We start from the raw sequence: 13,332 nt of genomic DNA on the forward strand, positions 1-13,332 counted from the left end.
ATTGTGGCGGAGCGAGGAAGAGTTTACTTAGCAGGGGAGTTATCGTGGGGTTTGTGGGGAAGGACTATTGGAACCGGTTTGTGTGCCATGGTCAGCTAACTTACATTTTGCTACTTCAAATTATGAAAGGCAAAAGAAAATAGTTCATTGACATTGTTAAAAGACCCGGAAGACGCAGAATTTGCTTTGAGGATGATTTTAGTTTGGGTCTATGGCGCTCCAGTAGAGTTGAGCAGTTTTTCTGCTGAGGTTTAGACTGCTGATTATTAAAAGAAATAGGGTTTGTAATAGTCTTTTTAAGCTTTAATTAGGAATATAAGGCTTTGATTCTAAATTGCGAAGAAAATAGACGATGGTGGTGGGAGATGAACTTCAGAATCTAAGTGCTCTGATGCCCTCATTTTGGTTCAACTCGTCTTTGCCCGGAAAGCGCAATTTCTGAAGCGCCCAATTTCTAAGACGTTTCTAAGCAGCTGTTATGGGGCGTTTTTTGTGCTCAACCTGATTTTGCGCTGAGTGGTATGCCGAGTTTATTTAATGTTGTGATTCTGGAGGCATGGTACTCTTCTGGATTATTTACTGACGGCCGTTTCGATTCTGATTTTTGTAAAGAAAAAAGTGTTTAATACTTGGTCAACGATTCGTCAGTCTGATATAGTCCCCTTTTTGAGCTAGTTGCTTTTGTCATTTATTGCAGGAACAAAGAATCAACACCGGCCGGCAGGACTGGTGCCTTGCTGCAGCTTGAGCTCTGTCTTGAGAAATCTTTTTTGTGTCATTGCCGTCAACCTGCTTAGGTTTTTGCGCGAGCGCTTCGTGAACTTTTTTCAGTCCGCTTTTTAAAAATTAAAAAGATATACGAGGAGCAAACGGAATGTCCTCTGCAATGGGAGGTATAATCAATATTGTATGTGTTTTGGGATTAATACGAAAGGTGTGCGCCAAAAAAATAAGTTGGATTGATGACGATGCCAGCGGGATGTCCGGGGATGATGTAGAAGAGCTGCTGCCGGGTGAGTGGAAACGAGTAAAAGGTAGACAATATATAATTAACCCCACCAACACATCACAATACTCTGAGACATACAAACATGAACTAACGGAATGATACTGAAATCCTACCTCAGCAATAGAAACCAGTATGTCTTTCATTCGAACAATTGTTCAACAACAGAAACTTCATTGTATGGTACCTCAAGGTTCTGTTTTGGATCCCCTGCTTTTTCTTATTTATATCAATGATCTTCCCAACATACCACAGCACAGAAAATGTTTTCTTTATGCGAATGGCACTGATATTTTTGGAACACTCAACGAAACTACAGAACTTAAAAGAGATTTGGTATTAATATCCGAATGGATGGAAAATAATAAACTTACAACAAACAAAGGAAAAAAATGAGTAAGAAAAAAATGCAATCGATTCATATACATTTTTTATCAAACAAGACGGTTTCTCAGCTCATCTGTTCTCATTAGAATTTACAAGCAGTTAGTACAACCAATATATCAATATGGTGTATTAGTATACGGAGTTGCCAATAAAACCGCTTTAAAAGTTTGCAAGTACAACAAAATTTTTTAATTCGAATTGCGTTTCGACTCAAAAAAACACAAGAAATAAGGACTATAAGAAAACGAAGAGAATTTGCTCAATCAATGAATTACACGTAAACGAACTGCTGAAATTACAATATGAAAATGACAGCGTGAACAATTTCATTTCAAAACAAGAAATAGACAAATCACTCGATACCACTAGAAGAATAAAATCACTAACAAAAAAAATAACACGAAATAACAAAAAATTAATATCTGTGCGAATACGGACACTATATAATTCTCATATTAATTTCAAAATGAATATCATTAAAGAAATTTTAATCGAGCCTAAACAGTCTAGAGACAACTTTATGCATAAAATCAGAGATACTTATTTAATTGATTGCGACTAGTTCAACAAATTGTTTTGGTAAAAAAGTTTTGAGTTTTTTTTTAAATAATTCAACTATAATGCGAACGCCCAAAAAACATCGTATTAATTGAAATAAAGCAAATATTATAAAATTTTTCAGTTTATGCGATCTCTAGGCAATGAAAGAAGCCGTATTCTTGTACCCCTGTTGAGTTGACACAGAAAATCAGGAAGGATGCCTGCCTAGTAACATCAGAGTTATTTCCCGGCGACGCGTCGGAATAGTCGAGGAGTTTCCAAATCGAAGCATCAAGTGGAAAACGCAAAAAGCATAGCTTCTGAGACTCTGAGTTTTAGGCGGTGCGAACGAGTTTATTGAGAGATAGTGAGTCGGCAACAGTGAAGTCAGACACTTTTGACGATAAAATACCTACAGAATAAGCGTTTTGTGGTGCCGTTTGCAACTATCCAGAGCAATTTCCCAATCAGACCCCGATCCTGGGGTGTCGAGGATATCGTCACAAGGGAATCTTTGTTTTGCAATTGGTGATCCAATAACATTATTTCACTCAGCTTCTTTCCATAGCTTCGGCTTCGATTCATTTCGGTTCCGAGATACTTGTACGGCAGGTTTTGGGCAGTTTTGACTCTTGCCAGGCTTTCAAAATTTTCAGAGGCAGAAAAAGCTTGATCATTACGTTCCGTACCGAATGCAGCTCTAAACTTGCTCAGCACTTTACTGAGGCCTTCATCCGACTTGATCTCTGCTTGTGGGACTTGCAGAGCTACTTCTCTTCTGGAACCCGATAGATACAGTGCTACTGCTGGGCCTTGTTTGGCACCGGTTAAATCTGTGGTACAGGTCCACAGCTCCACTGCATACTTCCACGATTCGAACGGTCTGCTGTCGTCCCTTAATTGACTCTTATATCACACTTTCCCGACTGCTACCATGAAAACGAGTAAAAGGTAGACAATATATTGTTAACACCACCAAAACATCACAATACTCTGAGACATACAAACATGAACTAACGGAATGATACAACAGTGAGAGCCACGTTATCTCCTTGCGCCTCTGAATTCCGTCTTGCACCAACTATAGTTCCGTATAAAAACTTCAACTGTTTGCGAACCGATTCAGTCTATGAAATAGCTTGGAATAATTCAACGTTTCATAGCTTTTACAGCTTGCTTACAAAAACTGAAAATTTTCGCGAATCAATTCAGTCTATGAAATAACTTGAAATAATTTAAAGTTTCTTAGCTTTGAACCTTGCTTAGGAAAACTTAAACTTTAAAAGCTTGCTTAGAAAATTTAAACTTTTCGCGAACCGTTTCAATCTTTGAAAAAACCATAATTTGTTTCATAATTTTCATTTGTTTCATAATAGTTTCAATATTTGACTAGAGTGCTCGCGCAAAAAAATATTAATTCGAAAACTAAAAGAAAACCTGGAAATCTTTTTTAAGGCTTTAACAGAAAAACAGTTTGAAATCCGGTTCACTTTGTGATCTAATTGAATTGTTGAAAGTTCCATAGCTAAAACAGCTTGCTTAGAAAAAATTAAGTTTTTCGCGAATTTTTTCAGTCTATGAAATAACTGGAAATAATTCAAAGTGTCATAGCTCAATAGTTTGCTTCGAAAAACTTATACTTTTCATGAACCAAATCAGTCTATGCAATAAATTGGAAATGTTTAAAAATTAGAAGTGTTTCAAATAGCTTGCATATAAAAACTTGAACCTTTTGCCAACCAGTTCGCTCTGTGAAGTAGCTTGAAATATTTCATTTCATAGCTTGAATAGCTTACAAAGAAAAACATGAACTTTTTGCCAACTGGTTCGATCTATGAAACAACGTGAATTTTTTTGCTTATATGCTTGCCTAGAAAAACTTCACTTTTTTGCAAATTCATTCGCTCTATGAAACAACGATTGAAATATTTCAAAGTTTCTTTGCTGGGATAGCTTGATCAGAACAACAACTAATTTTTTGCGAGCTAATTGATTATTGGAGACGGGCTTGCTAATTGTTACTGATTTGTGTTTGTTAACATAAAGACTGCAAATGTAACTCATTGGAACATTCTATCTGCTACTTTTGTTGCGATTTGAATTTAAGGCTCTTTTGACTAGTTTTTTAAATACTAAGCCAGGATTTTTTGTTGGTTTGTTGTAAACGTGACGTATTTTGGTCTGCTATTATAATCTTAGTTTATTATTTTTTGGAGGCGAGCAATGGATCCTTGTTGCTAGGCTGAAATATACCTTTTTCCTCTTCTTAAACGATTTGCTCTGAGGAAGTCATCACAGGTTTACTGTTTGAGGGATAAGAAAACTTGGTACGCTTTTGTTCATATTAGGAATGAGGCTATAGAATAGAAATTGAAGCTAGGATAAGTTACTGTTTGTCCTCAGTTGTCGTTAGCAAACTGTCGCGCACTGTGCGTCATATAACATTCAACAAACCATCAAATGTGGATGAAAACGGTAAACATTTACTCAACTTTCGCATTGAATTAGTTACCTCTACAAGTTCGAACAACAAAACATAATTAGTATAATGGTTTTTGAGCATAATGTATTATTTCGTATTCTCAAATTAATTGCATTAATTTATTCAGACCAGACCAAGTGAATTGCTATTAGGGGATAAATATATTATTTTGTCAAAATGGCACAGTATTATCACTCCACAAATCAAGGCACTCGTTCTAATTTAACCGCTATGAAAACGGGTCTCGGACGCTCAGAACCGGATATATCAACGTACGCCAGGTTTGAACGACGAGGATCGACTATTTTGGACATTTTCAACGAAAGTCCTATAGCACCAGCTTCACCCGCTGTGTCGTCAAAACAGTACCTGAAGTTCCAGAATGGTGAAATAGGCGAAGGTCATCAGGGGTCTATTGGAAGAGTGAAGAGTACAACTAGACGCGAGAGGTTGAAGAAGTTGATGTCGGTTGAACGTTCTTCTTACGATAATGAAGGTTCAAGTAGTACATTAGTCTTCAAATTTACCTGTTTTTTCATAGTTGTGTTTAGTTTTTGACTTGATTGGTTTTCCGAGCTCGTCACACAACTGCCAAGACCTGCCTCAATATGCATTGTTGCCTAAATAGATATTCGCCAAAATATGTACTTGAGAAAACGTGCAGAAAAATCCGTATTAGTTGTCCATGAACAAGGTGCAGATACTTATTTACGTAGTGTTGTTAAGAGTCATGAACGTAGTGAATACTCTTATAGGGGGCTTGGTGATTTTTTTGTATTTTTTATAGGAAAGTCGAAATTTATTCACGCTCAAGTTTGTTTTTCCGTGGTTTGATTTTTGATTTTTTAAGTTCTCTTGACTTCTTTTGTTACAAACATAGTAAACTCCACTATCAAACAGCAAAATGCAAAGGTCTCAAAAAACGCGACCTACTTCTAGTTTCGAAAGTGGATTTTTTCAAGTTTCCCTGCGGAAAAAAAATTAACGATTGATCCAGTTTTCTCAAATTCATCAAAAAAAAGTCTTATTATTTAATTGTTCTTGAAAATCAAATAGTTTCAAGGCCTTATTTTGTATTCTTTGAAGTTGCACTCTCATAATTGATTTTTTGTGTATTGACATATGATTTCTTTTGAATTGCAATTCAATTTATTTTGCTTAAAGCAAGGCAATTACGCGAAAAATTTCAACGATTTTAAAAGTGGGAATATTTTTTTGATTTTCCATCGAAAAAAACTTGCCTTTTGATATAGTTTTCTCTAACTGGGTTAGTTTTGTGAAATTTATTTCAATCTTAATAGTTGCTGGATTTAAATTAATAGTATCCATTTTATCTGTTTCTTTGAGATCACTGACACTTTTATAACTTAATGTTGGCTAGGTTTCTTCGTTTAAAGTTTTGATAATTGTTCACGTTCGAGTTTTTTGCGTTCTCATTTCTGATTTTTCTTAAGTTCACATCAGTTTCATTTGCTGTATGGAAATCAAGTTACGCTCTTCAACAAAGGTGCAAATTGCGCGAGAAAACGCGAAAAAAATGTCATTTCGAAAGTGAACAATATCAAATTTGGTTTACTTTATATCAATAAATGTCAATCTTAATTTCTTGAAAACTACATGACTATAAGGCCAATTACTTTTCACCGAAAACACCTGAAATATAATCAGTCTAATTTTTCGGTTGGGCAACAATTCGTAATAGACGACAATTCGTAACAGGCGACAATTCGTAACAGGCGACAATTCTTAGCAAGCGATAATTCGTAACAAGGCTTTGGCAAGTAGAATACGCTTGCTTCCTGCGCTTACATCCGGTGAGAGAAAAATACTGCTCGTGAAATTGTGTTCCCCGCTTAATCTACTGCTACGAATTGTCACTTGGCACGAATTGTCGCTTGCTACGAATTGTCGCTTGTTACGTATTGTAGCCTGTTACGAATTTTCGCCTCATGAGTTTTTCGATGTTGCTGCTCATTAATTGTTTTTTCTCACGAACTGTTAGGTGTGTTGAAAAATGCTCCTTATTAGATAAATATTTGTGTTAATTTAACCTAATTTTTTTATTTCGAGAAAAATCAAATAAACATTTGTGACAATTTAAACTTTTTTTTTCTTTCGAGATTTCAAAAAATCAAAATTAGACAGAACGGTTTTTTGAGAAATATCTGAAGTTGATTTTTCTTTCAAATTTCCCTGCGGAAAAATTTAACAATTGATCCAGTTTTCTCAAATTGGGTTATTTCATCAAAAAGTGTTAATATTTTGTTGTTCTTGAAATTCAAATAGCTTTAAGGCCCTATTTTGTATTCTCTGAGTTGCACTCTCATATTGCACCCCCATATTTGATTTTTTGCTTATTGACATATAATTTTTTTTTTGAATTGCAATTGAATTTAATTTGCTGAAAGCATGGCAAGGACACAAAGACTTGAACGACTTTTGTTTTAAAAGTGAGAATAGTTTTTTGATTTCCGAAAGAAAAAATAACTTGCCTTTTGATATAGTTTTCTCTAGCTGGGTTAGTTTTGTGAAATCTGTTTCAATCGTTAATAGTTGCTGGATTTGAACTAATTTTATCCATTTTCTCTGTTTCTTTGAGATCAGTGACTCTTTTATAACTTCTTGTTGTCTTTGTTTCTTCGTTTTAAGTTTTGATAATTGTTCACGTTCGAGTTTTTTGCGTTTTCATTTCTGATTTTTTTTACGAATTGTTGCCTCACGATTTTTTCGATGTTGTTGCTCGTTGATGTTTTTCTTACCAACTTTTGGATGTGTTTAAAAAATGCCCTTTATGAGATAAACATTTGTGACAATTTAATCTATTTTTTTAAGTTCGAGGTTTCAAAAAATCAAAAAAAGACAGGTAACGGATTTTTGAGAAGTATCTAAAGAGTTAAACATTTTCACACAAGCACCTCCTGTGTATATCTTGAGTTCATTTTTTCAACCTAAGGAGCACGTTTTGTGTCGATTTTCTATGCTTCGTTTTTTCAAAGTATATGCATATAATTTAGAGGTAATTTGTAATGGATGTTGAGGATAATAAAACATACAGGGTATTGTAATTTTCGCCATACCATTTACCAGTTTATAACAACGCACAGCGTAGGCGGCAATTTGAATGGAGGCAAGCTATTAGAGGCTATAGAGGCATGGAGGTCTTGTTAAAGTATTAGAGACGAGAAACATCAATTTGTGCTTAGAATAGCGCTTTGTTGAAGGCGGCGAGGGTTAAAAAGTTTCTGGAGAAGGGGGTTGGATAGTTTTTTGCAAGTTCAGCTTCGCTTGTGAGTAAAATGTTGCTTTGTTGTTTGTGATAAGAAGTATTTTGACGCATAAGAAGCAAGATCGATCTGTATCCCCGCATTGCGAAGGTTTCGAAAATTCTAAGCATCTACTTAATAATTTTCCCAAATCGAAAAAGATTTGAACTCACAGAGAGTTCACAAAGAGTTTTGAGCACTTCAATTTAGACCTCACAGAGGTTTTCATTCAATTATAACCAAATTTGACCCACCCATTTGGTCTGCTATCGCCTGTAACAATGCGTGAAGATAGATGAAGGTTTTATACTATGGTTTTTTTAAGAGCGTAACTCATTCACAACTCAAGTTGATGACCGGAACCAGTTTGAGCGAGGTTTATTCCCAAACGCATCCAGTAGTGCAACACCCTCTGAAAGGAGCACTCAACCCCTCCTGGACGAATCACAGGCTAGGAAGGGTTCCAAACTGTCCGTGATCATGCAGAACCCTTGGAGACAGAAGCACAAGCGAAGGAGGTCGGGCGTCCAGATGACGGTGGATTCCGCGATAGACCAGTTAGAGGAACCGGGGGAACCAACCGATGGTTGTGATCAAAATGGAATCAATGATGGAACTAGTTTGTTGCTGGAAATACCTGTAAGAACTGGCTTGTCTGGTTAGATAATTCTGTAAAATTTTGTCTTTGGTTCATTTCGATGCTTTTTCTCCTAATTTTTTTCTTCATTTTCTCGATAACTGTAACTGACAGAGGGTAGTTGAAAAAGGAGAAATGTCGTCTCGGATTTAGAAAACAATGTTTAGCAAATCTTTAAAAATAATAAAATGCAAAAAAAACTGTTTTAATTATGAGCGCCCTGAATCTCCAGTTTATTTTGACAAAATTTTTCCCCAATTATTTTAGATGGCTAGAAAGGATTATTACTCAAGCCATGAACAGCTTTTCGAACAACACTCGGAACGGAAAAGACGATTCTGGGAATTCATGAAGTCACGTGAACATGTTATGCGATACGATGTTTTCATTTCGTACAATCATGACAGCAAAGCATTCGCTCATAGTCTGTATAAAACGCTTAAACATACGTTTAAGTATTCAGTTTTTATTGACAAACAGCTTTCCACAAAGCAAAAACTGAATTCGGCTCTTGACGAAGCATTGCGGAATACAAAGCTGGTTGTTTGTGTGGTCACAGAAAAGTACTCTAGGTCCAAATCGTGTTGTGCGGAAGTTTCTCTCGCGAACAATCTGGGGCTTCCGATGATCCCTCTGGTGATTGAAGATCTGCCGCTTCACAAACAGAACCCCAAAAATGTTTGTTTGCTATTTATTTTTAATGTATCAAGTTCGTCTGAATATTTTCAGCAGAAATTCTGCGTTACATTAACGCTTAGAGAACATACATGAAAAAAAGTGTAACAAGTTCTTCTGAGTATTTTCAATAGTAATTCTGCGTTACATTAACGTTTATAGAACATACATGAACTTCTTTACGCTTGCGATTAGCAAGCGTTATCAAATCGGAATTTAGACTTTTTTTGGGTTAACAACTAGTTTAACAGAATCACTTGAATCATTTTACCTTTGGCTCACATGAAATCAATAGTCAGACGTTTAGTTCGTGCATGTGGCGAAATGTGCCTGCAGAGAAAATGGTCAGTGGTTCGAATCCGGCCAGTACCTGTTTTTTTGCAAGCGGAAGACTTTATTTGTCTACTTTGTCTGTCGGCTTAGTTGCAACTCAATTAAAAAAAAAACATTTCAGTGTTTTCCGGTTTTGGGCAGTAATCGAGTTCCTATTTTTTTTGCTATTTTTTGATTTTTGTTTCATGCTGTTCAATAAAAATTTTTGAAGCTGTTTTTATTAGAAAATCAAGGAGTGTTCTGTGCATTTGGTGCATTGGTAACACACCCATCCTTGACACGACAAATCCCAGAAGCTCGATTCCAGTGAATCGATTTCGTTTCTGCTAATTTTTGACGGCTTATATCTGCAGAAAGGTTCAGTTTCTTTTAAGCATTTTGAAAAATTTTTTATTAAGTTTTTAATGGTTGAGGTAATTTTGTTCCAGCAATTTTTTTGCCCTTTCTTGCAGTTTTTGTAATTTTTTGACAAAAAAAATATTGTTTTGAAGGTTTTTTTTTTTCAATTTTTGATTTGTATTTTCATTTGCTGGTAATCATAGTCATTCATTTTTATATTGCAAGTGATGCGAAGCTCCGCTTCGCCTCTGTGTTAAATTTCATTTCTAATGATTTTTTTCATCATATTTTAGAACGTTTTCGTAATTTCTTGAGCATTTGTTGCTGGTTGTGATCGTGCTGCGCAGCTTTGGAAAAATCTATTGTCACAATTGCAAACAGGGTTATAAAAGTTTAAAGGTTCGGTTGTTTCAGTTTTGGCCCCCTGAAGGCGAAATGTCCCTTCCATTGGCACCTCTTCTCTACATCGACTTCAGAAACTTCAAAAATGAGGCAGCTGCTGAGGAAAAAATGAAGGAGCTCAAAATGAGGATTGAAGCCATCACAGAACTCATCGTTTAATTCATGTGTTATATTTAGGACCAAAAATGTTTCAATTTGAATAAAATAAATTTTGAATTCAATTTATTTTCATTCAAAATTTGTTTCCAGTAAAATTTTCAGAAACATTAGAGTTAGAAGTAGTATTATCTCATACCCTCGACTCCTTAGCCAAACAAGCAGTTTCCCTTCGTAATATATCTTCAGATCTGGTTGCAATCTAATTTATGCAATCAATTTTGTTGCACTTTCTTGTGAAACAATTATAGAACATGCAGAGAGGCCTTTAGTTTAATAATACACTCGTTGTCAAACCAGCATTCCTTGAGGCACCATAATTTGAGAAGAAAACACAAGATAGGTCATGGTTCCTAAAGACTTTTTTTCAGGAAAAAGTCTTTATTTATTCACAATCAAAATAGATTTTTCGCGTTCTGTTTACTTCATTTCCTTTCATTTCCACTTTAATTTTTATTTGTAATTCGAAAGGTTAAATTTTTTACAAATTAGACCAGTAGTTTTTCTATTTCCTTGCGTTCATGACTCTTTTACAAATGCCTGCTGGCTATGTTTAATTCTGGCTTGTATCGATTGAACTTCACTCGTTCTTGATTGCTTTGTTTTCTTCTAGTGCTTGTTTGAATTATCAAATGTTTTTGATTCTCTCCGATGCTATTGATTGTTTTTGAATCTCGCTGATGACACTGATTCGTTAACATCCCAATTTAAATTGTTTTATTTTTGTTATATGGGTATTTTTATTTTAAGACTTTACGTTATTTCCTCACGATAATGCTCTCAAACTCCATTTTTTCCAACTTCATCTTAAGCATTCAGTGATTTTTTTTGTAATTTCAATTGAAATTTGTTTCAAGTAAATTTTAGAAGAAACCATAAGAATTTAGTATGATAATCTCTGCTACAAGAGTAAATATGTCCAGACCCTCAACTTCTATGGTCAAATATTCTTAGTTCTTCAAACCCTCACAAAAGTGGGTGCCAGCTATGATTGTTTATGGGTGTTTATGCGAAAAAATTAGAGCGCTTTCTTGTGTAGCTTTCTTGTGAAACAGCGCTTTCTTGTGAAACAGTAGTAAAACATACTGAGAGAGGCCTTTAATATTACACTCGTTGTCATACTATTTAGAATGATATTACACTCGTCTTAATTTTACAAAGAAAGTGTCAATCATAAAATGACCAACTTTTATAGTCATCACAAGGAAACAATACGAAGATGTCCAACATCGGTAAAGCAACCTGTATCAAAACAATCCAATTACAGTCGTCTAAATGGCTTGCATGTCTAAAACGAGACCATTGAATCTGTCCGAAAAAAATTTATGATTGAGTACGCGGTTCGAAAATAAGTTATTTCTCTGAAAAGATTTCTGGCTATTACTATGAACTGACAAAAAAGTGCCCGACGACTTTTGGAAAACCGAACATTTGGAAATGCAGTGACGAGTTCTATGGTAGCTTTTTTTAATAAGAGAGCTTCCTTGTTGCGGAATCCGCTTTCAATTCAGAAACAACACAGTTTGGCCTCGTAATGCGAAATGATTGAAGATGTAAATAATTTAAATTGCAGTTGGCAGCTGGGTTGGGTTTTGTGCTAAACAAAAACAAGGCGAAATAACTAAAATTGTGTATTTGAAGTCTGTTTTCGGCTCGGGATAGATCATATTTAAAAAGACCAATTAAGACTTTTCAGCTCATCACCTTGAATTATGGTTTCAATATGGATTCAATTTTTGCTGCTTTATGTTTTATATGAATGCAATTTTTTTAACCAATTTTTTGCTTGAGTGGCTTTGCTTGAAACTGTCTATACTGTCAGCGATGGATTTTATAGTTTATAGTTTAGAATAAATTGGTTGTACTTTAGAATAAATTGAGAAAAAGGTTAAGAAAAAGTGCTAAAAATATTCGGACATAAAGTTATACTCTCGTAATACGGCAATTAAAAAACGCAACGAAAGGCAACCACTTGCGATGGAAAAGCATGTCAAGAAAAAAGTTTTATCGAATAAGATTTGAATTCGAAAAATGTAGAACATTTTTGAAAATTAAACAAGTAACAAAGTTAATTTTACTTCAACTGACGTTTTAAACTGGCCAGCTATACAGAATACACGCGATTTGTAGAGATAAGCAATTTTTCAGACAAGACAATATAGAATCACCGAACATCTTCTATATCATTTTGCAACATTTAAGACTAAACAAACAAAACACCTCTCCCAACAAAACTTGTCTAGGAATAACAAATTTTTGTAAAACAATTTCAAATCAATTACAAAATCTAATCATTATTCTTCTTGCTTAAAAAGAAATTGCTCAAAAAAAAACTTAAATCAAACAGAGATTTAGAAACAAGAAAGAGATGCTGCTAAGAACAAACAGATGATTTAAAAGTTCTGAAGCCGAAAACAAACGCCGATTTCAATTCCTAAAACGCAATTTAACTCCTATTGCTAAAAAAGACAAGGATTTTGAATCGACAAAGGAAAAAAAATAAAATTAAAATTTTCTTCCACTACAATTTTCAGGAAAAGTAGCTGGCAGCAACTCAAGTTGACTGAGTAAAACAAGAAATTTAATTCTGATTTGGTAGGATTTCATCATACTTCAAATAAAATGGCTACTTTAAAAAAGGAGTGAGAAAAGAACAATTTTAAGTCAAAAACTCAAAAAAACTCCTTCAGCTTAAGAAAAAAATGAACTGACTGCCGAACGTTTTTTGAGCTTAGAACAAATTGAGAAAAACTAATGGGTTATTTTGTCTGCACCAAAAAAGGAATAAATACAACCGATCGAACAACCAAAAACAACAAAAAAATTCCCATTCTGTAACATGAACTGAGAAAAACAAACCATTTTGAAAATTTTCTTGTGTTTAATTGTTTCCAATTTTTTGAAGAGTCTAGAAGTTTGATTTAAGTATTTCCAAAACTTCATATTAGAAATCGATCACTACCACATCATACCTTAGAACGCCGACTCGAAATTTTTGGCACCGAAAAAATACTCTGAAAAAACTCCGAGCAACAGCTAACCATGGTGTTAATAAAGTGATTACCATTTCATCTCGTCCATTTTGTGAAAAAAATTGTTCACGGAGAAGAAA

General features: G+C 34.7%; 1 protein-coding gene across 1 annotated transcript; it reads left to right on the forward strand.

Moving 5' to 3' along the window:
- Positions 1 to 4,275: 4,275 nt before the first annotated feature.
- Positions 4,276 to 10,236, forward strand: LOC134855001 (uncharacterized). The gene is made up of 4 exons (XM_063871384.1): positions 4,276 to 4,911; positions 8,004 to 8,317; positions 8,583 to 8,993; positions 10,077 to 10,236. Exons 1-4 carry the CDS (start codon positions 4,593 to 4,595, stop codon positions 10,221 to 10,223), a joined length of 1,191 nt encoding a protein of 396 aa, XP_063727454.1. The 5' UTR covers positions 4,276 to 4,592; the 3' UTR covers positions 10,224 to 10,236.
- The last annotated feature ends 3,096 nt before the right edge of the window (positions 10,237 to 13,332 follow it).

This window comes from Symsagittifera roscoffensis, chromosome 1 (genome assembly GCF_963678635.1).
Source record: "Symsagittifera roscoffensis chromosome 1, txSymRosc1.1, whole genome shotgun sequence".
NCBI lineage: Eukaryota > Metazoa > Xenacoelomorpha > Acoela > Convolutidae > Symsagittifera > Symsagittifera roscoffensis.

Excerpts from the sequence above, each read along its gene's own strand:
- LOC134855001 (XM_063871384.1), top strand. The coding sequence starts at position 4,593 with ATGGCACAGTATTATCACTCCACAAATCAAGGCACTCGTTCTAATTTA. Across the intron at positions 4,912-8,003 it reads TTCTTCTTACGATAATGAAG|AGCGTAACTCATTCACAACT; the intron begins GTTCAAGTAGTA and ends GGTTTTTTTAAG. Across the intron at positions 8,994-10,076 it reads ACAAACAGAACCCCAAAAAT|TTTTGGCCCCCTGAAGGCGA; the intron begins GTTTGTTTGCTA and ends CGGTTGTTTCAG.